Source organism: Otolemur garnettii, unplaced genomic scaffold, assembly GCF_000181295.1.
Source record: "Otolemur garnettii isolate 467f Iridium unplaced genomic scaffold, OtoGar3 scaffold00008, whole genome shotgun sequence".
Classification (NCBI taxonomy): domain Eukaryota; kingdom Metazoa; phylum Chordata; class Mammalia; order Primates; family Galagidae; genus Otolemur; species Otolemur garnettii.
In genome coordinates, this window is record NW_003852403.1 from 32,609,915 (window position 1) to 32,637,374 (window position 27,460).

The window sequence follows — 27,460 nt, forward strand, 5'->3', positions numbered from 1 at the left end:
AAGGAGATAGCACTGTTAATGTTTTTATAGTATTTTACAGCTTCTGGTGGTGCAGAGTGAGTGAAACCAAGAAAACATCCACTTATTACAAAATGACCATGCTTATTGCTTATTTCCACATAGAGAAACAAAGAAAAGCAAATGCACCTAATTATTAGCCATGATTGATTTGGGATAGGATTATTTTGAGTTAATTTTTCTTTCTACTTTGTTATATTCCTCAAGTTTTCTCTAGCAAGTATCTATATTTATGCTAAAAAGAAAAGACATGGAGGCTCAGCACCCCTAACATAGTGGTTACGGGCGTCGGCCACATACACCGAGGCTGGCAGGTTCGAACCCCGCCCAGACCAGCTAAACAACAATGACAACTGCAACAAAAACAGCCCGGTGTTGTGGCAGGCACCTGTAGTCCCAGCTACTTGGGAGGCTGAAGCAAGAGAATCACTTGAGCCCACGAGTTTGAGGTTGCTGTGAGCTGTGATGCCAGGGCGTTCTACCAAGGGCAACATAGTGAGACTCTGTCTAAAAAAAAGAAAAGAAAAGAAAAGAAAAGAAAACACATGGAAAAAGAAATAATAACCTTACAGAGTTCTTTGGGTTAAGAACGTTCCAGAAATTCCACAATCAAGTAAGTCCAAATATCTTCTGCCAAGTGGTTTTTCTAAACATGGGACAATTCAAATGACACAAGGTTGATTCATCTGTGGTTATGTGTACGTATCAATCAACTATCATCATCCTTGTCATCAAAGGCCCTCACGAAGCCTATTTGAGTATAAAACAAGTAACTAAAGCTATATGATGGCGTCAACACAAAAGGGAAACCTCGCTACACAACCCAGCCACATTGCACTAGAGAAGAACTCAGGCAAGTGGGTAGAAAAGTGAGCAAGACGTCATCAAAGGTCACAACAGCACAGAGGGGCAGAACAAGAAAGAGAAACGCAGTGAAGGGTGTGGGAACAGCAGGGCTTTATGAACCAGTTAACGCCAATGGAGAAGCGTGATGAAGGCAAAGATGGGGTGAGATGGAGAAAGAAAACAGGGTAAGAATGGTTTGGGGAAGGGAAGTCCCTGAGATTTCAGCAATTGTAATTTGAGGGGGGTTAAGTGGACTTGGGAGAGTGGAGAGGGAGAATAGAGAGAGTCATAGAGAATAGTCAGACACGGTAATTCAAGAAGGCGTTCACCTATTAAGCATCAATTAAACAACCAAACAAGAGGTGATGGTTGACAGTGGTAGAGAAGATTTACACATGCAACTGAGTTACATAAGCCAGTGTCAGTTGAATAATTTGGTGTAATTCCACAGATTGGATTTTTCTAAGTTTCTACACAGATTATTCAAATAATTTTCATACATTACTGCCCTGGTTGTTTTTAAAATGTAGCTTTAAAGGACCCACTGACAAGGCCCCTTTCTATGAGCAGGAAAGGATTTGCAATGTATAAAACAGAAGGCAACGGGGCAATCATCAAACACCTGCTCAGGCCTTTCAGCTCCAGTGAGTGAGAACTGTCATACTGACTCCGAGAGAGCTGAGAAGAGGACAGGGAGGAAAGGGAAGGGAAGGGAGGGGAGTCCATGTCACTTCTGCAAATTCAAGGAAGAGAACTCAACATAGGCAAAGAGGCAGGCAAAGGGAAAAAAAGCCAGATGAAGCCTGGTCTGTGGGCACAGCTGAGGACATCAGCCGGCCTCCCGCCCGCCACCCCCGGAGCTGCCTCCACTGGAGGGGCTGTGGGAGAAGCTGCTCCTCACTGGCCAGAGCGACCAGTCAGATGACCCACACCTGGGACTCTCTTTCTGATGTGGGCATTTAAGACTGTGTCGTGCTTCCTCCCGTCACAGTTTCCTCATACACCGGATGTCTTAACACACCAGGATCGCTCCAGATGCCATTTCTGCCGCACTGGTGGGTAACAGATCATTTGAGTCTCCCTAAGCGAATTTTCTCCCTAAGTGAATTTTCTAAATGCTACTCCACTTACATTTTAATTCAGATTTCAAAACATCCCAAACACATTCTCCATGTCTGGAGAAAAATCATTCAGTATTTTTGTGTGAGGGAGGAAACAAGCACAGAGATAGAAATACCGTTTTTATCCACATAGATCAACTAGAGCAAACGGCAGCCTCACCATGGCAGAGGGCTTGATGGTACGGAACAGTTTCAGGAATATTTCATGCCTCAAGTTCACTGCTGTTCCTAACCTTTCAACAGCCATCACCGTGACCGCAGCTTAAAACCTGTATGATCTTCCATTCTTCTTGGTGTACAGACTAAAATCTCTACCATGCCATCTAATCCCTAGCTCTGACAGTCTCACAACACCCTGCCCCATTGTCCTCTGCACTCCAGCCCCACAGACCTTCTGTCAGGTCCGGAAATGGACCCTGCTTCTCCAGCTCTGTGAAATGTTCTTCAGTCCCCACGCCCATCTCCTTTTGCCAGTGAATTCCTCCTCTTCCTTCAGATTTCAGTTCTGTTGTCCTTTCCTCAGGAAACTCTTTCCCAATCTCTCTGACAAAGTCAAATTCCTTTACGATAGCTCTATACTTTCCTTTCTCAGCACTTAACCCAATTATAATTTAATGATATACTCACATAAGTCTTTGCACTTAACCCAAGGACAATTTTATGTGTACCGTGGGACTACCTGGATGCCTTCTGTTCCCATCATGTCTGCAAGTCCCATAAGAGCAGCAACTTTGCCTGTTTTTACTCATAAGTGTATCCCTGATAGTAGCTCAGTTCAAGACACATATATTCCACAGACATTTAATAAATGAATGAATAGATAATAATCTCTGTGTGGAGACAAGATCTTACATCTACATTGCGAAATATGGAAACTCTGTCTTGAAGAGTTCAAGGGATTTGTTTAAGCAGTCCAAACATAGGATTGGATTCAAAGGTATTGGCTGATTTAAAGGCTAGGAAATGCATCATTCCAAGATATCACATGGCAATAGTAAATGCCCAGTGCAGATTTGTTGAATGAAGAAAGAAAACCAAATAGGAAAGTAGGAAGGAAGGAATTATGAACTCCAAAATGGTTTTCACTGGGAAAATGATCATCTCGGCTGCAGCACTGGGCAGACCACATCACCTTTCTAGGCCTCCACTCCCCAGACAAAGGTCAGACTCAAGGATCTGAGTTTCTCTGCTTTTGAACTCTGTACACCTTGGGATTCTATCTAACAGCAGGCACCTACATATGGCGGCTGAGTTACTTGGCAGCCCAGATTTGACTTTATGTTTTGGATCATTTTTAATGTATTCAAAGAGCAATTACACTGTGCAACAAGAGGCAATTGCGGGAGCAATTACATCAAAGATAACATATGGCAGCTATGGAAACAATGGAAAGTTATTGCAGGGTGTTAAGCACAGCAGATGGAAAAGCTTTGCCATAACCTTGACGGTTGACCCTAGAACTTCCAGATATGTGATATAATTATATGTAAGGAAGCAAAGAACATCTGGTGGGGGAAAAAAAGTATTTTTGAGTTTTCTGTTTCCATCATTAAATGATTCAGACACAAATAAAAAGGAATTGTGAATGGCCTTAGTCATTCAGCCAAGAGTTAAATACAAACTATAAAGGAAAAGCCAGCTTCTTCTCCCAACAAATTTGGGATATTCTGTCTAACTAGTCAAGGGATGTCAGCACTTACCCTGACTAATCAAATTCTCCACTAATGTACTCCACGATCTAGAGCTAGCTCACCTCTCCCCACCCCCTGACGTGGCCCACTCTCTGATCTCACAACTCACATCTTTCATCACTTCTTCAAGGTCCAGCTCAAATGGAACGTCCTCTTGGAAAGTTTTCACAATGCTGTCAAGAAGAACGTGGGGCTAGCTCCTCCAGACTCCCACAGCATTTATTCCTGCCCACCTGACAGCACTGTTGGTTATCTCAGCATGTTATGGTTACTCATCTGTCTATCTGTCTCTATCTCCTATTCAACCTGCCCACCATCTATGAGGCCCTCAAAGATAGAGAACATGCCTTATTCACCATAATGTACCCCAAGCACGCAATTGCATGCCTGACATTTAAAAAGTATGTTGAATTAAATACTAGGCGTCAACCAATCAATAGAAGAATGTATTGTAATGGAAGAATGAGTCCTATTATATCAGCCCAGATGGCACATTTTATCAAGGAGTTTTCAGTGACCCTGCATCATATCCAAAGAGCAACTCCAACGCTAAGAATTTCAAGCACTCTGACATGCCGAAAACGAAGTTACTTAGAAGAGGTAGACTCTTATTCTTTTCCTTACCTTTTGGTTAAAATCATTAAACTCTTTTTTAACACCAGGCACAGAACTATAGCTTTGCATACATTATTATCTCATTTAATTCTCAAACAACCCTAGGAGAGGTTATTATTTCCATTTTCAAATAGAACAGTTGAGGCCTAAGTAGATAAGTTACTTTCCTCAGGACATAGGGTTAGGAAGTGGCAGGTAGGGATGGAATCTGAACCCAAGTCAACCTCACTCCAAAACCTGAACTCCTTACCATCATGTCCTTCTCCCCCTAGTCCGGGGGCCACCCCTGGTGTCTGGACTGTGAGTCACGTTGAATGTTTTTCTTTACCACTTTGTTACTTTCAATTTACTGTTACTTTTATTCACATAGAAACTGTCACTTAGATGTTTCATAATTCTACTTGGCAGATCTTTCATCACTTTTATCGAGCTTGTTATTAACATTTGAAAGGGTCAGTTTATCCTGCACTATGTTCAAAAATGTTTAGGGATAAAGAAATGGAGAGACGAAGTAATCACAAAACCTCCCCAAAGTTGCACAGTTAATAAGGGCAAGAGCTCCAGATGAACCCAGGCTACTTGAGTCTAGGGCCCAAGCACTATCACTGCCTTTAGGGCATCTCTGAATCATCTCTAAGTCCACAGATCAAGGTGTCTGGCACTCTGTGAACCAGCCAGGCAATTCCTGAGTCAGTCCAATTGCAGCCAGAAAAATCACATGTGAATGCAAATGCCTTCTTTTTAAAGAAAACAAAATCCACGTTTTCCCATACACAGTCACTGCCAGACAACGGTGCTGAAGTCTGTGCCAAGCTCTAATTTTACTTCACCCTCCCTCTTCTTTAGGTGAGTTCGGTCTACTTTTCTTCCTGCTTGGCACTGTCCTGCATTGGACTCAATCTTTTCAGAAAAACACACCTAAATAATCTCATACTCGTAATTACTTGAGTGGTTGGTCAGATCATTTTCTTGTTTCACCGGGACTGTTTTCTTGTCTACCATCATAGACAGGCTACATGTGAGAGCTTGACAAAGTAAAGTAATAAGGTCTAGCCTTGAGTGAGTTTTTATATCATATTCCAGATGCTGTGCGGAGCTCTGCTCTGACGTCATCCTTCTGCGGACCCTGATTGACAGGTGAAGAACTAACCCCCGAAAGGCTGAGGACCCTGCCCAAGGACCCAGGGTTGGATCCCACTTGTATTACATCTGACTCCAGAGTTAGCACTACTCTACTCCTTTCCCCCTTTTTGATTAAATAAAGCCCAGACAGAATTTTAAAAACAAGAAAAGAAAATAGAGTACCTGATGAGGCCCAAGTCGTCTCCATTCAAATCTACCATTTTCAAGATTACCATTTCCTTGTCTGTATTTGAAGAATACCTAGTCAGCAAAACAAAGAAACTTAGTTCTGGATTAGAGTCTGACCCTCAAGTATGACCAACAGCAGAAGCTGACAAAAAAACACAAAGCCCCCTCATTAAGTGAGACACCCTTACAAATAACAGTCCCATGAACTGCACCCAGGAACTCAATCCTCAGATGAGAAAACGGTTTAAAGTTGTGATCAAAGTTCGGGATACTAAGTCAACTCACTGGAACTGAAACATAGATTTTTATGCAACACATATATGATATTATATAACCTGTATGTATTTCTTACAAAAGGGATTTGTCCTTGAAATTTCTATGCCAAATTTTAATGGAATTTCTTCAAAAGAACAAGAAATATGCAAAATCAAAAAGCATTACAGACCTGCAACTTAAGTGTTCTGTTATGTCTTTGCAAAGTAAAACAGATTATATTTTCTAGAAATCAATTCCACTGAAAGCCATTCCAAAGCATGCAGACGGATGTAAAACGTGAAGTGGGCAAGTGACAATGGAAATATTATTTGATACTGCCATAGTAACCACGTACTTCTGTCATAAACCTGGTTTGTCACCAAAAGAAAGATTTAAAAAAAAAAAATGAAGACAAAATAATCACCCCTTTTAGTCGCTCCGTTCAATTTTGTGGGGTTTATGTCTTACTCGTCCATCTGTGTTATTTATTCTTTTACCTTTTCTGTCTTACCATACTCTCCTGGGCTAAATAGTTTCTTCTGGGTAACACATAATAAGAGAGCTTTTCATTAAGTAAAAATAAATATATGTGTTATGTACATTTTTATCTCCATTTTACCAATCAAAAAGCTGACAGCCAATAAATTAAGGTAAGTAAATCACCAAAGGTCACATAACAGGGACGTGATAAAGTGAAGATGAGACCACAGTTAGGCCTGATATCAAAGCCCAGAGCCCTCCGAATACCCATATTGGCTCCCATCGCCAACAAAGTGGAAAGCTATGTGCAAACACTGCTGGTCTCCATTCACTTTTTATCGCTACTTGTCTTAGATCATAAGCATGTTTTAAAATATTTAAGCTCTAATGCTCTCCTAGGATCTCACGATATTCACTAAGTAACAACCTTGCACTGAGATTTTTGTCGCTGCTCCTTTAAAGAAACACAATGATTCCATTTTAACAGTCCCTTCTCACCTTGCTCTCTCGGATGGAGGATTCTGAAGGTAAGAATAAGGGCTTCGGTTGATCTGTGTGCCTTCCACATCTCCTTTATTGATGAAGATTTTGCCTGGTTTCATATTTTCGTGTGCTATCTCAATGCTCTGAAGGTTTAACACAAAAAAAAAAAAAAAGAGAAAAGGAAAGGAGTCATAAGCTTGGGAATCCTGGTGGGAATGATGACTTAGTTGATGTAAACAAAAGAGCCCTGTGGACAACTTCTTTGGTAGGCACGATGGGACAAAAGGTGGAAAACCGCATGGCTGGTGCCTTCAGCAAGTAAACAGGACCAGTTTCCTAGGCTGAGACAGATGCGCTGTGCTAATGGATGCCTGAACTCACAAAGAGCCCCGTCTCCTTGTCTCTCAGGATGGCAAAATTAGGCAGAATTTACCATTCCAGATGATCAAAATGGGATGCTTGAATTTTACCACCAGGCTAGAACATGATTTGTTAACCGTGAGTGTTCCCACCTTCCTACCCTCTCCATCCCACCACCCAAGGCAGAATTTCTCTGACCTTTTTTACTAAGAGCCACAGGGAAAGGTAACGGTTTTCATTGCAACTTACACACCAATACGTGCCTCCTAAAACAAAAGTTCACAAAGCAAACTATGCCCTTCCCATGTAACACGCACGACGGTATTTTAAAATCAGTTTTACTAGAGTTCTTTTTTTACTTAACGCTTCTTGCAACCCATAAAATTGATTTCATTAAGTCATTCAGACATTGCAAGCCACAGTTTAAAAAACTTTGTTGTAAAGAAATGTGCTTTGGCCAACTGGATTTCTAAATTTTGGAGGTGGCTCTTTGAGGAAAAAAATAGAAAATGAATAAGTTTGGAAGGCAAAGAAATAAAGAAAGCCTTCAGCAAGGCTCCTATGCAAGAAAATAGTCATCTGAAAGCCAGAGGGGAGGAGTGCAAGTTACACAAACCAGGAACGGAAAACAAGTTTGGGGGTGTTTGTCAGAGAGCAGCATGGAATTCTGGAGCTGCTACTGAGGACTTGAGAAATGAGGATGTGTGTTTACAAAGTAGATCCTCTCTGTTCTTTGGGAAATACAAAAAGAAAAAAATTGGAATTATTTGTAATTACTTCCAACCCCTTGATGGGTTCCTTTGTGCAGAGAACAAACCATGGGGAGCCTGTACCATATAAGGAACCCGGAACCAAAAGGTTTTCTGCCCCTTTCGATGACCATGTGGGCTCTATTGCCATAAACTCTCCTCTTCCAATCAGTCCCTCTGCTCAGGCCTCAAACCCCAATAGTCAGAACCAGATGCTAAAAGAGAGTCAAGGAGGAGATAGAGGAGGAAGTGCTAGGACTGTGCTCAGGCCCCAACCCTCCGGGGACTCTCCCTGTCACACAAACCACGTCCAAAACACCCGTAAGCAAAGGTAAGGAACAGGGGACCTGGGGCTCTTCGCCTACCTTCATGATACCAGTAACCATGTACTGGAAAGTTCGATTGCTGAATCCTTCGCTGGCAATTACAAACACAGTGTACTGGAAGTACCCCGCTGGGCCTGAGTGTGTGTGAGTGCCGCTCAGGATGACGTTGTCACTTCTGTACAGGGAGCCATATTTACTCTTCAGTCTGTCCAGGACCTTCAGAGAGGAAAAAAATAATAAATTGAACTGACATGAGGGATAACACAGGAACATTGAACAGTTCAATTGCTGATCCGTACCAATGAAACCCCTTTCGGTCTGCGTTGGAGTTGATCATCACAGTCACGACAACAAAAGAACAATAGCAACGCCTAACATGTTGTAGACTCTCGCAGCGTACACAGACACAAGGCATGTTCACTGTGTCATTTAAAAATCTATATAACAACCCCAAGAGCTAGATATGGTTTACCTCATTTTCAGCTGAGAATGTTGGCGTGTACAGAAGTTAAATAATTTGCCCATGGATTTATCAAGCAGCACAGCCAGACTCCAGATCCCAGTCTTTCCACCCAGAGCACTAGTACCCTTCCTTGATCAGTCCCTCACTGTATTGATTAATACTCAGACACATCTAAGCACAAAGAATATGTGAAGTTTCTACCCTGAAGATGTTTGTATTTTAGCGAAGGAGAGAGACAATAAACAAACTAATAAATAGGTAATACTAAATCATATAACTGTAAATACCACAAAGAAAAACATGGCTGGGTAAGGAAAAAGAGAATGATGCGAGAGTCTCTCAAAGAGGGCTGTCTTTCAGCAGAGGTTTAAATAAAGAAAGCAAGCTGGTCATGCAGTATCTGAGGGAAAAGCACTCCCAGCACAGTGAATAGACGGCGCCAAAGCCTCTTAGCTACTCTACCACCTCACTTACCCAGACGAAGAATTCAGTATTCCCTGAAACAGACTCGTACACTTATTGGTCTGGGGAAAGCCATCTACTACAATGGAAGGGCCCCCCAGTAATCCTGTGGAGAAGCCGAGATGGACAGGAACCACACTGCCAGCACTAACTTGCCAGCTATGTGGGTGAGCAATCTATGAGGTATATTCTCCAACCTCGGGCAGGCCTTCAAACACCTGCAGCCCCAGCCAGCATCTGCGTGCCACGTCCTGACACAGAAGTGATGACATATGACTGCTGTTCTAAAACGAGTCAGAACTGCACAACCCAGCCACTCTGAGATTCTGGGCCCACAGAAACCACGCCAATAATACATGATTATTGTTGCTTTAAGTCACTACGTTTTTGGATGATTTGTTCTGCGGCAATAGATACAAAGAGACTCAGCAAACATTCCCTGAATGTGCTAATCAAGAATGGCCAAAAGCATGGCTTGCGTCTTCACATGTTGCCCACATCAAGAGAACAACGGAGAGAAAATGATGACACTGAGTACCTGTTTCTGATTGTGCTTTAATTAGATCCGATCTGAAGTTTTGCATTATTGTGGCTTGTTTGTGAAAGAGCATTAAAATGATCCAGCAAACATGTCAAACCCAGAGCAGACATTCGCAATGTTTACCTCGACTATGGCATAAACAGTCTGATAAACTGAAAAACAAAAGCCCTCATGTGTATTTTTTGTCTATTTCTTTTGTGTAAACACTCCCCCACCCCCTTGGTCAATTTCAAGCTACTAAAAGTTTACTAAAGTCATGTCACAGCGTTCCTGAATATTTAACAATTGGCTCCCATGGGCAGGCACAAGCCAGTGCTAGCCCACTAAGCAAAGAGCAGCTTATGTGCTGTGCTCCTAACATACATATAGATCATGATTCCACCTCTTCCACTTTAGCTGAAGAGCCACCCATCCTCATTCCACTCACGTGGTCCTGATGCAGGAAGAAGATTTCGCAAATCATCTTGCCTCATTAACCTTTCCACACCCCCAAAGACGGATTGCTAGGTTGCCATATCCACATAAATAGGCCTGTGACATAGGAGTATATGGAAAGAAAATATGATATAACCAGACTAACATCCTTTCGTGTCTGTCTGATTCTAACTCCACCCCCAAAGCCTCTTCACTCCCACCTCTTCTTCCCCGCAGTAATTACCACTTTCCTGAAGGAGAGATGTCTATAAAAAGAAGGGAAAATGATCAAGGAAAGGACACCCCGAAAGCTGAACTAAAGTCAAAAGCTGATGTTCTTCGAATTCTGCAACTGAGATGGGAAGGAGGTGGAGGAAGGGAACTGCAAGTGAACTTCACATCTGCCCCAACCCACCCTATCTTACTCCTAAAGGACTGTAACGTGAGGATTTTAGAATTTAATGTTTCTCTTAAACTCTATTCAAGAATCGAGGTCTTTAAAAGACAGTACCTATGAATCTTGAATTTTTAAAACAAAAAGACCATAAATAGCACACATCAATTTGACTTTAAATCACAATCTCTGATGTGAAACCAGACACATGAGGAAAAATAAAAAAGAAATTAGAAGCCCAATCATGTAACAACGCCTGCAAAGCGCCATTATAAATGGCGTGTTTCCCACTTCGTGGAAGGAGGGGTGTTTTACCCCAGCACGCAGCAGTTCCATTAACGTCTGTAGCTCACGTCAGTCTTCACTTTCCATTCCATTTCCCGTTGCTGACACTCTTGGGAGCGTGACACAGAAAGAGTTAGAAAGTCACTCTGTCTTCCTGCCCTGCCTCACTGCACAGAGATCTTCTCTAGCCTTCATTAGATGCTGGGAATTTCATCAGTCTTAAAGCTGAATCTGAGACTTACGCAAAAACAGGTGTATAAATAAGCTTAATGGCATTTATTGAGCTGCGTTAATTTTTCACACCTTCCCTTGAGTTAACTTGGGATAACTAATCAAGTTCATTCAAAGGCTTTCCCAGGGGGCCTCAGAGTGCACAGGGCCGTAAAAGTAGGAAGAGATAGTTAAACGCTGCCCACTATCACCTGACAGCATCTACAGACCAACACGTAAAGCCGCCCCTCTCTCGTCTCCATTCCACCCCCTTAGTCTACCATTTGGCTCTTCTGTTTCTGCTAATGATTCTACAGAGGTGGAGCCCTAATCAGAACCACCTCTGATTCCTCTGAGAAGTAGTGCAGTAACAAGGAGCAAGACTCTGGCACTAAGGTGCTTAAGTATGAATGAATCCCACATCTGACAGTTCCTAGTTGTGCAAGCTTGGATAAGTTCCTTGTTTTCCCAGCTTCTTAAATGACATAACATTACAGTATCTCCCTCACAGAGTCTCTTGGAGGATTAAATAAGTGAATATATAAAAGGCACTGGGAAAAGCCTGGCCCATCATGTGTACTGTGTGTTAGCTTGCCTGTTCATCTCCAAATCTCATTCAATTTCATCTTCCGCCACCATCTGCCTCCCTGTCCTCCCATTAAGACCTTTGTGCCAGCCTCATACAACACAGGGGAAACTGTCAGGAAAAGTTAAAAAACACTTCTGGCAACCTTAGCTTTCTTGTTCTTTCAGTCTTCCAAAGTCTTGTAAAGCTCCCCTGTATGAAATCTCTCTGATTGAAATACCTAACAGGATTACTGCTTTCCTGACTGACCCTCACCAATAGAGTCTCAATATCAATTTACAGAATCTTCCAACTTATGTCCTCACCTCTGGTCCTGTTAGGGTGGGGGTAACTTGATGCATTCATTGAAATCATTGAAAAGAGCAAGTAAAGGGCGGCGCCTGTGGCTCAAAGGAGTAGGGCGCCAGCCTCTTATGCAGGAAGTGGCGGGTTCAAACCCAGCCCTGGCCAAAAACTGAAGGAAAGAAGGAAGGAAGGAAGGAAGGAAGGAAGGAAGGAAGGAAGGAAGGAAGGAAGGAAGGAAGGAAGCAAAAGAGCAAGTAAAGTTTCAGCAAAAAGAAGAAAGTTTACTAATGATCTGTGCAGCAAGCTGGCCCTGCCCTAGTGATTGCAGGCTCCGTAGAAAGCACAACCTCTTGGATTTATACACAACCTTGAGGAGTAACGGCTGCTTCTCAGAAGTCCCCCAGGGCCTTCATAGCAACCCACCTGCAGGGTCTCGATCAGCCTCATTCCCATAATGTTCCATATCAGCCTGACCCAGACCATCCAAAATAGCCTAACCTCCCCCATCATCCACCTTACTCCTGTCTAGCTTCCTCTCAGTTCCACTCTATTCCATCAAACATCTAATCCACATCCAAATCACTGTCTAATTAATCATCCTAATATGAAATTGTGTTTACAACACTCCACCACTCAAAAGTTCTCTAACACTCCACATCATTCACAGAATCAAAAATGACCTGGCATTCCAGGCCCCTCTGCGAGTATGACAAACACACCTTCCAGTTACACCTCCATCTCTGCCTCTGTGTGTCCACCCAGAATTCCTCCGTTCCCTCAGAAAGAGTTGACGCCCCTCCTGTGTGCTTCTGTGTTCATGCTACCCCCTCCATCTGATCTCACTCCCTCCTCATTTTAACCACTCAAAATTCTATTCACTCAAATATCATTTCCCCTACGAAAATGTTTTCCTAATTTCCACTTTCTGTGTTCCCCTGTTCACAGATTCTCTGATACTGCTCCCTTCAAGAGGGAAAGTATAATCGTCCACCCTTGAACATGGGCTGGACTCAGTGTCTTGCTCAATAAATGGAACAAGGTGAAAGTAATGGTGTGTTTCTTTGGGAGTTGGGTCATAAGGCACTGTGATTTCCTCCTTCCTTGTTATCTTGGGCCACTTACTCCGAGGGAATCCAGTAACTATGTCATAAGAGTAGGAAGACGGGAGGACTGAGGCCTTCAGCCTGTTGGCACATGCATGAACCACCTTGGAAATCCGTCTTCCAGTCTAGTCATGTCTTCAGATGGCCACATTCTAACTTTAAGAGAACCTAGGCCACTTAGCCAAGCCAGTCCTGAATTCCTGAGCCACAGGCCACATTAGATACTGTTTGTTGTGTAAAGCCACTATATTTTGGGGTAATTTCTTACACAGTAATAGATCCTTAGTATACGATTATCCTTGACGCCAGTGAAATACAGCTATCTGTGCATTTCTGTTATAGTCCTTTCTTCTATCCACCAGCTAGATAATGACCTCATGAGAGACAAGGATTGCCTTGTCTCTTAGCAGGGACACTTAGCTATGTGTCCCTGAAGCAACTAGCAAAAAGCAGATGGTTAGGGCAGCACCTGTGCTCAAAGGAGTACGGCACTGGCCCCATATACCAGAGGAGGCAGGTTCAAACCCAGCCCTGGCCAAAAACTGCAAAAAAAAAAAAAGCAGATGGTCAATGCCTTTTTCCCTTTAATAATGTCAGTTTTAAGAATGTGGGCTCTGGGATGAGGCAGACACATGTTCAGAGTGCAGCTCTACCATTTGCTAACTGTGTGAATTTCAGAAAACGACTTACCTCCTGTAAGATTTAGTTTACTCATCCATAAAAAGGGCATACCAGAGCCTTCCTCACAGTTCTGTTGTAATTCCAGGAATGGGAAAGACACTTCATCCCTTGCTCCTCATGTCTCTATAAATGGGAGAGATTTCCACTCCACTCTCAGAGTAAGCGACGCTGGAGTGACACCTTAGGACTGCCTTGTCACGCCTCTCCTGGGCTCCTTCACACAGCTGCAGGAACACCATGTTCAACAGGTGCAGCTGATAGAACCTGACGCTGTGTGATTGACACTGATGTCTCTGTTCTGGTCTCTGCTTCAGACTCTCCCTTCCTCACATCCATGAATGTGAGTAGACATTAAAACAGCAGATCCTGCCTTTGTGACCTTAACCCACACAGAATACATAACTGGGCCAGGGCTTAGAAATTAGCTTACAGGGACAGAACCGGGATCCAAGTCTATCACTCTCTTTCTCTCTCCTTCTCTTCTCTCTCTCCCTCTTTCCCCCTCCCGTTCTCTCCTCCGTTTCTTCCTCTCTCCTTTCTCTTTCTCAGCCTGTTAAGACCTCAGGCAGCCCAGGATCCTCCACGCACCTTTCTGCTAAGCTCAACCATCTCCGTAGAGAGCAATAAAGTCTACACTGGGGGAAAATCATAGAAAAGCCTGCCATTTTTTTATAATATAGTTTAACTATTAAAAGGCTGATGTCATATCCTTTTTAAATTTTTGTTGCAGAAATTTTTAAGCCCATACTAAAGTAATCAAAACAATATAATATGACGATATAATAAAATGAACCCCACATGCCCAACACCCAGTTTCTACAAATACCAGTTCGTGGTCAACCTCACATCAGTATTGTATTTGAATTTTCATCCGATTTCTTGCATCTATTCTCTGTTGTCTGAGAACTTGACAGAGGGGTTAGTGATGAATTGGCACTCCCCAACTTCTAACAGGGAGGATTAAATGAGAGAATATCTTGAAAGTCACCTGGGACATAATAAGCCTTAAAAAAAAATAGCATCAATAATAATGATGAGCCATGAGCAGAACTGAAAGCAAGTTGTGACCCGATAACTTAGCCTGAGAGAGTGAGGACCATTCTCCTTGCAGGATTGCCTAATGGTACGTCAAGAGCTGCTAAGGCTCAAGGTAGTAGGAAAACTCCCTGGATGAGGAGGCAGGAGGGCTCAGCTTCTGTGACATTCACCCACTGACTCCCCTTCAAACCACGTGATTTCCTTCCCCCGTCAATCACTTACCTCCAGCCTCAGCCTCTGGGATACCATGCCTATGTCGATGCTGACGAACACAACTCGATTTGACCCGTCGGGTTCTGCCATGATGAAGGCCCGGCTGTACAGCCGCGTGAGGAGGCCCTGTGCGTTCTGGCCACTTTTGCTAAAGCCCATCTGAAGAGGAAGAGAGAATCAGAGTCGTTCCATCTCGCTCCCTGCTACCAGGAACGAGGCACAAACAGAAGAACAGACTGCTCCAGAAAGACAAAGAAAAGAAAATCCACGTGACACCATGGCACTGATGTGTGATGTAACATGCCGTCAAATATGTGTGTTTTCAAGAATTAAAAAAAAGAAGAAGGTGGCTGACATCATAAAGAGGCTTTAATCTTCTGTGTAGAAAAATTGAAAGGCAAATTATCGACAAGTTGGCAAAAGTCTATGGGCAAGGATGCCGCTGGTGGGGCCCTGGGATTCCACCGCTACCCCAGGGACCTCTCCAACCACTCTGTTTCTTGGATGAAATCTTTTCTCTTGCCTTTCTGAGATATAGAGAAGAAAACATTTTCCTTAATTCCACCCCCACAGTGCCCAGGGACATTGTGATGACTGAAGGCCTTCTGACGTTGGGGGTTTGCTGTGTGATTTTGTTTTCTGAAGAAAGCGGTATCTTTATATTTAAGTCATCTCCTCTGAGGGCACCTCGCCCTGGCTTTTAGCATATTATTCCTCCCTGCGCCAAGTCAGACCACATACACTAATCCCAAGCCCCTTCTCTTGCCACATCATAAACCAGCCCACAAAAACAGGTCTTAAGAATGCCCCCTAGTGTCAGCATTACACGCACACACCCCACCCTGGGAGTGTTTAATGGTCGCAGCCAGGGTCACTTTGCAGAACAAGCAGCTGGAAATAATTCCTAGAATCTAAAGAGCACTTGGCGGGAGTGAGAAAATCCCATTAGACAACTTCATGCTCTAGTTTTCTAGGGAAGTATTGACATAATGGATATTTCCACCACCATAGCCAAGAGGCTGCATGCTAGCAGTGAACAGCCCACACCTGACACACGGATGGATTTTATTTGGCTGATACAGTGTTGGTCCGTACTGGGTTTCTAATTTGAACTAGAACTGCCCACATTTTTGAAGTGAGAGATTTAAATCTTCTAATCTTCAGCCTGGAGATTTACTGACATCTCTTGAAAAAACTTCAAGGCAGGACAGCTCTGAGCCAATGTTGCAACCATCAGCTACAGCCAAACCCTTTATTTTTATTTTTAAAAAATTTTTTACAGCATTTCCAACTTTTCCTGCTGCCCCACCTCCACCCCAGCAAACTGCGGATTTGCTAGACGTGTGTCATCTTACACTGGCCTGATTCAGTCATTTGTGGCACCTGCCCACTCCCTGTAGCATTTAAGTTTGCCAGCTCTGCCACTGCAGTTCACTTAAAAATGGGCAATTGACTTTTATAAGGAAACTGTGATTAAATAAAAGCTTCCCTCTTCCTTCTAGTATGATAATTCATAGTGCTAAATAGAATCTAGTCAATGAAAAAGCTAGAAGAAGATGCTGATGACGCTGGAATCATCAGGAATGAATGCAGGATGCGAAATAATCAGAATGACTTGTTTCACAGTCTCCTGCAGGAGCCCACCATTCACTTACCAGATTGATGTCTGATACTTGTCCTGTGCAGTCAGCTCGTCCGACACCAATGTGATAACCACTGAAGTTCTGAAACAGAGGTGGCTCCGAAGTGTGCGTCACAGAAGGTTGGGTGGCCGTGGGGTTCTGGGTGGCTGCGGGACCCTTGGTGGCTGTGGGGCCCTGGGTGGCTGTGGGGTCCTGGGTGGCTGTGGGGTCCTGGGTGGTTGGAAAAACATGGCTTCCTGAATCTAAAACATGAGAGTAAGATATGTGAGAAACAAGATTTCAGCCTAGTCTACTTATTTGTCCGTATCCATTAGAATACAGTGTACAGGATGGGGTTCTTAAAAAAAAAAAAACTTTGTATTTTTTCTTTTGCGTAAGATATACAGTGAGAAATACATTGAATTGGGTGGCGCCTGTGGCTCAAAGGAGTAGGGCACCAGCCCCATATGTCAGAGGTGGTGGGTTCAAACCCAGCCCCAGCCAAAAACGGCAAAAAAAGAAAGAAAGAAAGAAATACATTGAGCCCTGTTTGAAATCATAAGTCTAAACAGGATCTTTTTCTTGGACTAGAGATGTTTCAAACCAAAATTCAAGGTCTCATCATGAGCCATGCCTAATCAAACAAACTCACCCTCTTCACATCACACCCTGCTCTTCTGTTTCAGCCAAACACAACAGATGCCAGGTTTCTGCCACACAGCCTCCTAAACCTGACCGTGGGGGATGGGTGTCTTCCATTCTCTCTATCTGGACTCCTTACACCTTTCCACCAACCACCCCCTAGCATCCGCGTCATCATGCCTGGATTCATCCAGCCCAAGTGCTCATCTGTGGGACGCCACCCCCACTGCCCCTACCCTGGCTCTGATCCTCTTTGACCTTCTAAAAAAAAGGCTTTTACTTTTAATACAACCTAGATTATTGTATACTTGATGTGGTTTCCCCTTACAGTAATCACTCTTATCTGTATAGTCACACGTAGATATGTTTAAACACACACATTCTATATTAATATGTGTCTATATTTCTCTCTCCTCCCCCTTCCACACACCCAAACATGAAAGGAGACAGATTCACACGGAGATTAAGAAGGCAGGTGTCAGAATAAACTGCCTGGGTTAGAAACACGACTCTAATCAGCTGAACACACTGCTTAACCTATTTTACCACAATTTTCTTTACAAAGTGGAGATAAGGATAATCCTGCTTCCTAGGATTGTTTTGAACAATATGTTTATACATATTAAAAAATTAGAACGATGGCTGGCATATAGCTTTTATCTGCCTTAACATAGCTAGGCATTTTATATATTCATTTATTTGTTTCTTTGTTTCCCCAGATAATAACCAGGAGAAGCCAAGGCCACACATGTCGGTGTTACAAGGCATGGGTGGTCACAAAGCACTTAGACGAGAGATTGACAGATGAGCCCTTCCGGAATCCTAGAATTTTGGAGATCATCTGATGCAACCTCCCCAGTTTTAAAGATGAGAAACCTGAAACTCAGAAAGGTGATAACCAACTTTCTGGAGAGCATGTGATGAACCTGTATTCCAATCCAGATCCTCAAACTCAGGATCTTAGGATCTTTCACCCAAATTGTGGAGTTAGAATCCGTGACTTCTCATCCCCAAGTCCACATTTTCCACTAGACATCAAACTTGGCAGGGTGGCAGCCGGCTCCTTTCTTATCACCTCGTTGCTGCCAGCATTGGGAAGTCATGTCTACCAGAGCCAAGCCTAACCGTGTATAACTAAGGGCAAGCTATTTGCCACTACAGGGGCTGGGTTTCCCTGTATGAAAAATGGCACTAATGGAAAAGGAAGGACTTTAGCACCTATCACTATAGAATTGTTGTGAGAATTAGATGAGAAAATTATGTAAAAGCCTTACTGTAGTGCTCAACACAGAAGCCGTTCAATAAACAATAACTCCCGCTGCGAGAATACTTAGTGTAATTATTAACAACCTCCCTGAGTCTCAGACTCCTGAGTCTCTAATTTTAAAAGCTAAAACTAAATAAATTTGAAGGATCCTTTTATTTCTATCCATCCAAGACCCTGCTCTGCCCACTGTTGGATCGAGGATCTCTGTGCCTCTGTGTTTGCTGGGAATTCAAAGCACAGGAATATAGCAGGGAGTACGGTGGTAAAGAGGAGAGGCCACCAAAGGGGAAAGTGAGGCCACGGCCAGCCCTCCCTTTACTTGATCAAAGCATCCAGTGCCCACCTGTCTCATCTGCTGTATGTAACCTAGCAATGGCTGAAGCAGAGGCTCCTACAAAGAACCGTTGCTACTACTACCTGCAAACGTAGCCCACATAGTTTCCAAAAACTAAATTTGTTGCCAACATTTAAAAAAATTAGGAGATGTCTAAGAATCCAAATTTCTAGCTTTTCTTGAGACCTCCAAAGATCTGAGACCACGTGACCTCATGACAACAAACAGCTGGCACTCGGGGGAGGACTGTGGAACCCCGTCACCAGAATCACACCTGCCTCCACCTTGATCTGCCTCCTCACTCCACCGCATTTACAGAACACGATTGGCCCTTATGTGTATATCAGTTCAAGACCCTCTTTCTCTAAAGCTTTTTATAGACAAATTGATATTCAGTGAGTTTTTCCATCTACTTTTGCCCCCAGGAAAAGATGATGTCAGCAAGGAGACAAGGAGAAAGATGAGAGGCTGGAGGCCGATGTCACTGGCTATAAAGAATCCCGGGGTGTGCTTAGATCAGTGGAAAAGCTAATGGCAAACATGCCTATCAGAATGCCTGTCCACTGGCTATTTAGGAACAAAGGTAAACCTGATAAAAAAAACTGCTGTCATTGCAGAAAGGGCAATTAATGAAAAGGGAGATGGCCACCCCAGGCCACTTAAGTGCACACTGAAGTATCAGCAGACACTGTTTGTCACTTTGCTGTCCCTGGTATTCAAGAGATTTTTTTTATAGGCCTAAAAATAGCATCCAAGAGAGCCCAGGACACTTGCCTTTGTTGTTTTCAATGGTCCCACTGGTGATAAACAAGAGACTGAGAAGAGCCACTGTGATTGCAGTCATCATTACAAGGAGGAAAATCAGGAATGTCTCCAAGGTAGAGAAGGTGCGCTTGGCCATTTCTTCTGTGGTGAAACAGAGATGGAGGAAGAAAAAGACCAAAATTCAAATTAAAATGTATAGGCCTCAAGTTGCCCAAGGCTAAGATGTTTTAGCTCTTTCATATCAACAAACTGTACCAAGGATGGCAAGCACAGAGCACACTTACCACGGGTTCCATATCCAAGCCTTTGGCAGACAAGACCAATCAATTATAACACTCTATTTGAAAAGCTTGCAAGCGTTTTCCAAATCCTTCTCAGCCCAATGCTCCTCCTGGCAGCCACCACTCGTGATTTGGTATTGGCAACTGAGCAAAAATCTATTTACATTCCTTAGCCATAACATACTGCTTTCATTGATGGCAATGGTGCTATTTATAGGTCTGTTCATGGGTCTTGGTTGGGAGTACGTGCATTTGTTAACAAGGATGACTGATGAATGTATATTGCTTATATTTGGTAGAAGGCTGGCTGGATTTGGGACTGTCCATCATGGTCATGGATTAAGTAAAATTATCTTATCTACATGGAGGTAAAACTCATAACTTTGGCCTTTAAATTCTATGCTCTAACTTTCAATTACTTCCTGGTAATAAAAGGCATGGAAAAGGGGGATTAGCATCTCTGTTCTAAGCCAGGCATTAGTCAAATTCCCTTCTTCAGTGATCAGAAGGATCCTACACACACTGTAAAACTTGTATCAAAGGATGAGGATCAAGAATGTTCCTATGTTCCACAAAAGCATAAAATGTCGTTACAGATTCCTTAAGATGTTTTAGGAGAAAAATTCATCACCACTCAAAGGGACAATACAAGCAAAACATCCACATTTACAAATCTGAAAGTTCAAATCTTCTTTTAAAATCATTCGTAAAATAATGGAAACACTGAGCCAGCATTCCCACATGCCAGGAGTTTCCTAAAGCTCAGTAGCTGCTGTTCTCTTTAGATGTGGCATGGATTCTCCAGTCTGCCAGTCTCTACTCAGCAGGCCTTATCCATCTGAGTGACAGCCTGTTCCGTGTGGGTGTTTGATTTCACAGGCCCAAGGCTAGGGGTGGTGGATCAGCCTGGCAGCAGACACTCCAGAGCAGGGGTCCTCAAACATTTTAAATGGGGGGCCAGTCCTTCAGACTGTTGGAGGGCCGGAATGCAGGCCTCGGGACAAGTCGACTGCTAAGCAGGACAGGCAGCGGTGCCAAAAATACCCAGTGAGCCGGATAAATGCCCTCGGCTAGCCAAATGTGGCCCGCGGGACGTAGTTTGAGGATGCCTGCTTCAGAGTGTCTGAAGGCTGAATTGAAGGCAAATGAAGTGACTGAAACATCTTCCCAAACTTCCTGGTTATTGAGAAGTGTTCCTCATCTATTTCACCATCAGAATCACCTTCACTCGACCAGCAGTGTCAATTGCAATTCTAAGGCAAAACAAATTAGGTCTATGCCTTAGTCACCAGGAGTAAGGAAACCCATCTAAATGGCTCTGAAGTCTGATGATCTACAAAGGTCTACTAATCATTAGCTGCTGTTTCATAACAAACTCCAAACCCAAAGTTTTGGTTTCCCTGAGCCTTCCTGGGAGCCAAGATGACCAATAGCTGGACTTTCCAACCTTGGATCATTGACTTACAAATTGTATATATAAAAGTGGTCACATGATAGGAGACCATGTATCAGACAGAAAGGGCACAAAATGAAACTTTAAAAATTTATTTCTAGTTTTGCTCTATTGCACTAGTCACTGCAGCAAACCTTTTACACAAGTCAGCAATGGAACTTGAATTCACATTAATTTCCACCTCTTACTTAAACTTGAATGGTCTACCACGTGTGTTCCCCCACCCTGGTTAGGTGTCAGAATTGCTGCCAACACATTACCATTATTTTTTAACTACATTAGCTGACTGCACAACCACCTTTGGAGAAATGAGAAATTAAAACTTAGGTTAGCACCATTTCTCATTGATGATTAAAATGTGAATTCAAATGTTAAACCAGATGCCTTGTCTACCTTCAGAAGGCACCTTGGAGAACTGAGCCAATGATTCCAGCTCAAAGAGGAGTCTACATTTCCTAATGGTTGCCACTCACTCTGTCCTAATCCTGTGAGCTTAATAATGAGGTGCTAACGACACGTCAGCAAGCCATTTGCCATCTTCACCAGATCGAGGTCCCTTTTTTTTAAAGAAGCTGCTGGTAACAAGTAATAATTTAGCAAAGGTGATTTCCAAAGTTATGAAATTAATGTAATACTTTCAGCTTTCTTCGAAATAGCTGAGACAACAGGATGACTCAGGTTCCCTCCTTCCTTTTCTCTCCAAGAAAATACAGTCATTCTTACCTGGTTCTACTATTCAAGAGTTTCACAGCTCAGGAAAGGAAATGGTTCTCCAGAATCTTGTTCTCTTCCCCCTTGCATGCACGTTGCTGGGCTTAGACTTAACACTTTCTGAAACCTACTGAAAAAAGATTTTTACAGTCACATCCAGGAGAGTTAAGGTTGTCATTAGCATACCTCTGAAGGCTTGGTACAAGGATAAGATTAAAGTATATTGATAACACTCTCTCCCAGGATAGCCTGTTATCATTGGTAGAAGTTACACAAGGCCGGCTGGGCTGAAGGTCATTTTAGCATTGATAGAACTCTTCGAGCATGACATGTTCTGTGCAAGGCCAACAACCTGGATCACAAAAACAAAATGTATCTGCTTCATGTCCCAGTGGCCATTCTACCAGTAATCAAAGGGACATTATTGTGGGCTATGGATATCACTGAGCAAGATTTACACGAATTCCAGGACAGAAAAGTGATCTTAATTATTAGAGACTCACATAAAAAAATACACACAATTTTAGATTAGCTAAGAATGTGAATGATAAACAAGGCAACCGGGCAAGAATGCTATGCTAATTAAGAATTCTACTGGAAATAAGTTAATGGCATGAAAAAAACTCCCAAATATTACAGAACAATGCGATCTCATTTTTGTAAAGTATACATTATTTATATACGTACAATCATGAAGATTGTGAGAAAGTACAGCAAAATGATAGGACGTAATTATTGGGTGGTTCTGGGTAGTTTTCGTTGTTACATTTTTTTCTTCTTGGTATGTTCTAAAAGAGCCAGGCTATGTTTTACATTTGTAATAGGGAAAATAAAATGGTTTCCTTTCTCATGAAGAAGTTACACTTTAAAGCAGCGTGAAGTTAAACAATGGACCACAGGAGACCAAGCAAGTCCTAGTAAATCCAAGCTGCTCAGCACACATATGGCAAAAAGCCACACAGGCTGCTGAATTCCTTGCAGAGTTTGAAGAGAGGCCCATGGAGTTCCAAGTGAAATAGTACAGATATAAATGTCTTCAGACAGGGAATTTTATAATACATTTTAGCTTCCTCTCTGCTGCTGCAGAAGGGAACACGGTAAATCATGATACTAAGCAAGTTTTTCTCACGTGCATTGTTGTTAGAATTTTTGGTTACAAACAACGGACACCAAATCCAGCTAGCTTAAAGCAAAGGGGAAAGAGGGAGAGGAAAAGTAAATTAATCAGAAGGCAGCAAGGAAAGCCACAGATCTAGGCTCAGGAAGTGCAGAAACCAGGAATGTAGGCGGCCAGTGGATGTAGGCAGCAGGAGCTCTGGGACAGTATCTTCAAGGCATCCCCACCAAGAGGGACCCTCACTACCGCAGCCTTTGTGCTGCTGCACTTAGCAGCCAGGTCCTGAGAAGGCATCTGACTGGCCTTGCTTAGGTCATACATCTATCCTGTCCTTTAAAGGGATACTTATATGCAAATTTTAATAAGACTATCCCCCAAGAAAGAAGGCAGTTCTCTAAAAATAAAATCAAGGTGATTTAGAAGTTGAGCAGTAAACACAGTGGCTGCCTACTGGTGGTCTGTCATGGGAGTGCCTTTGCCCAGCCTTCTGCCTCCCTGTGGGGCTCTCTACACAGTCCCTGTCATCTTTCCCAGACCTTTTTTTCCTCATAAAAAGGGGCCAAGCCATGGACCATTCACAGTGTCCTGCTTAGTGGCCAACAATTTAGTCAGATAAGATCATTTTAGCCAGAGTTTTAGAGACAATAATAGCTTAACACATCACCTTTCCTAGACAACATGTGAAGGCCCCCATCTGCACAGTAAGGGGCTGAGCATCCAGGCAACTCCAAGCACTATTGCAAAGCCAGAGGAGAAAAGCTTTTCGGCCCATCGAAACAGCTCCTCTTGCCAGAGTAACCCTAGCCTGGGGTGGGATGAAGACAGTCATTGCAAGTATTTCAAATTGTGCATCTATTCTATTTCAGCCCCCACATCAATCCTATTACCTACAATAATCTAGCTGTTCGCTACGCTCCACCCACACAAATTCACTCATATTCACGTGCTCCACCATTTTACAGATGAGGAAACCCACACAGATTTCTAGAACAGGAAAGGGTAGTTGCAAGTGAGCATGATCCTGGAATTGTTACGCCAGAATACAAGCCCAGGTCTCCAGACTCCTAGAGAAAACTTCCTCCCCACCCCTGCACCAATGCCTACTGTCTACATCACCTTGACCTGAGCCTTGGCTTGACAGTCTCTGGAGATAGGAAACTCCGCGTGTTCACTCCTTACTAGCAGCTGATGATGCAAAGCTGTATCTTCTTTTTCTTAATACTATCATAGAGGGAAGCATTATCCAGCACGAAATAAAGGTAACTAAAGAAAAACTGTATTCAAGCTATGAGAATATTTCTACCAAAACCCCAACTCCTGAACTATTAACAAATAATCATTGGCATACAAATTGTCTCAATATTTTATTTATGCCTATGGAGTTGGCACTTAAAAGGCATGGTGGTAATTTCATAGACTCCATGAATGGAATATATGATGGTCACGTCCTTTCATTCTTTAACTCCTAAAGTAATTGAAGATTAAATTACTTCTAGCAAACACATCCTATTTTATACAGCATCCAGATCGTCATCTCTAAATGCCATTTTCTTGCTAAAAGAACCAGAGATCTTTGGAGAAAAGGCTAGTTCTGTGCCTAGGGCAGGAATTCCATGAACTAAAGTTGGAATGTTTTTATCATACCAGATATTTTTAAGTTATCAAAATTATTAAAATTATATCAAAAGACCTAAAGAGGCTCTGACTAACCACCAAAGGTCAGTTAATTTCAACCCCAGGGCAACTGAATGAAACACTGTCTCAAACATAAATAAATAAAGAACTGCATGCGTTGAAACAAACCATATATGCTTAAATTCATGATGTCACAGTGATACTTTTTAAAAGACACTAGGGAATCAATTTGTTATTCTGAAAATTGGTTTTAAAAAGGGAGGGGGATGGAGTGGGCATAAAGAAGAAATGTACTTTGATTTTCCTATATAAATGTCCTGTGGGAAAGCCACATAGGTGATGAGAGACAGTTTCTCTTGCTCAAAGTATTCCAGCTAATAAGTAAGGAGGGAATGATAACCTTGGATGTATATATTTTTGCAACCCCTAATAAAATGATGAATCTGGGCAAAGATTATCAACAGCTGCTTCTATAACTAAAAGAGAGGCAACCCAGATACCTAGCAAGCTTCTGAACAACGTACACACCTTTGTCTAGTATTCTTACTAAAAAGAGAGAGCTAAGTCAGATCTGCCTGTTTATAGGACATACTAATGCAACTGGAGACACACATCGGAGGGCAACATGGGGATACAGAAAGCCCAATCCAGAGTGGGAGACGCTGTGTGACGGAGGAGCCAATTTCTTTAAAAGAACAAACTGGAAATGAAGAGCAAGATTAAAGAAGGAAGAGCAGCAGTAGGAACAGGGGGCATGACTGAGGAAAAGGGGAACAAGAGCCAGAATGGGTGGGGCAGAAGGGCAGAAGGCAGAGGAAGGATGGAGAAAGTGGCTGGGGAGGACCAGGGAGACACGGAAGTAAGGAGACAAGAGCCGCAGAGGGCAGGCTTCAGAGACACATCAATCAGCTGTACAATGTAGGTTCAACAGCAACCTTATTTGGAACCTGATCCAGATAATAATCCAAACAAACTTTTTTTATGAGATCATTGAGGAAATTGGAACACTGACCAGATATATGACAACATTAAAGAATTTCTGTCTAAAAGACTAATGGCGGTGGTTCACGCCTATAACCCTAGCACTCTGGGAGGCTGAGGCAAGTAGATTGACTGAGGTCACAGGTTTGAGACCAGCCTGAGCCAGAGCGAGACTCGGTCTCTAAAAATAGCTGGGTGTTGTGGCAGGTGCCTATAGTCCCAGCTACTTAGGAGGGCTAAGGCAATAAAATTGCTTGAGCCTGAGAGTTGGAGGTTGCCGTGAGCTGTGACACCACAGCACTCTACCAAGGGCAACAAAGTGAGACTGTGTCTCAAACAAAAAAAAAAAAAGTTTACTAAAAATGATAAAGTGAGCCATAAAGAGTATGAGAACAACTGAGATTTAAATTCAAAGTTTAAGATGTTTATTTATTTATTTTATTTTTTGTTTTATTTTATTTCATTTGAGACAGAGTTTCACTCTGTTGCCCTCGGCAGAGTGCCATGGCATTACAGCTCACAGAAACCTCCAACTCTTGGTCTTAAGCGATTCTCTTGCCTCAGCCTCCCAAGTAGCCTGGACTATAGGTGCCTGCCGCCACGCCCAGCTTATATATTTGTTATTCTACAGTATCCCTAATTAGAAGCACAGAGACTAACAAGAAGCTACCTTGTTAGAAGATCACACAATGATATGTTTTTTAAACTACTCTGCCAACTCTCTAACAGGATGTAAATTGCTTTATATTATTTATAGGCGAGTACACTGTGGACGTTCAAGAGTGGCAGGTTCTGTGCTTTTTAAACGATAGCACAGTTATCTTTTCTTGGCGTATTCCTCACACTGGCTTCTAAACATCTCCCTCTTCAAGTTAGATAAGTTCAACCTTAAGGGAGGAGGAATGCCTTTTGCTATTTTTGACACAAACAGAGAGTTTTAATGCCAGATGAAATTGGAATTGCAAAACTTCCCAATTTCTCCACTGTTACAGTGCGGGCTGTATAACCCTTTTCAGAGTTATTTGGAAATGATTCTCTGATGATTTTTCTTTTCCCAAAACCACACATAAGAATTTATTTTATTTGTCAGTGACAAATTTGACCTGTTTGCTATACAAGATTACAAAGGTAGATTGGGAGGAAGCAGGCTGCAGCTGCATTTATCATCATTTCAGGGACAGGGTGAAAATATCTTGTGATGTAACTTGTCCTCTACCTAAATCTCAGATGGTCTGCAACTCCCTCTGCACCGAGCACCTACACAAGGGGCAGCACATGGTTCTTTGGTAAATCCTGGAAAAGAAAGAACCAAGGGAAGCAGAAAGCAACTTGATTCTACCAAAGTCCATCCTGACTCAATGTTCTTTCTGCCAAGTGGAGGAAAGAGGGAGGAGAATCTGAATGGGGCTTAGCAGGAAGGCATGTTGCCTTTCTTGTATTGGGCAGAACCAAAGCTGAGGAGGAACCCTGCCGGGTAACTTGCTCCCTTGTCAGCCTGAAGCAAACTCCCTGGCAACCATTCAGAGGATCCCCCACTGGATTACCAAGATGTAAGAGGGGAGGAGAACCAGACCCTCCTGGGAATGAACATCCTTGCTCACTGTAATTGCCTACATCCTCCCCAAGGACAATCTAGTGAGACCCTAGGAGAAAAGGAAAAAGTTCCTGTTCATGTGTATCTACCTGGAGGGATAATACCTGTAAGTGGATCTAATGCCTTGG

General features: G+C 42.8%; 1 protein-coding gene across 1 annotated transcript in view; it reads right to left on the bottom strand.

The window, feature by feature from the left end:
• The window catches only part of ASAH2 (N-acylsphingosine amidohydrolase 2), a 71,601-nt gene extending 49,545 nt beyond the window's left edge, over window positions 1-22,056 (bottom strand). The window contains exons 1-7 of the mRNA XM_003783671.3: window positions 22,018-22,056; window positions 19,570-19,701; window positions 16,586-16,815; window positions 14,940-15,089; window positions 8,295-8,471; window positions 6,836-6,963; window positions 5,597-5,674 (exon numbers count right to left, since the gene is read on the bottom strand). Of these exons, the coding sequence (XP_003783719.1) occupies window positions 5,597-5,674; window positions 6,836-6,963; window positions 8,295-8,471; window positions 14,940-15,089; window positions 16,586-16,815; window positions 19,570-19,696 (890 nt within the window). The 5' untranslated portion in view covers window positions 19,697-19,701; window positions 22,018-22,056. The remainder of the gene's footprint in view (window positions 1-5,596; window positions 5,675-6,835; window positions 6,964-8,294; window positions 8,472-14,939; window positions 15,090-16,585; window positions 16,816-19,569; window positions 19,702-22,017) is intronic.
• Window positions 22,057-27,460: the final 5,404 nt, after the last annotated feature.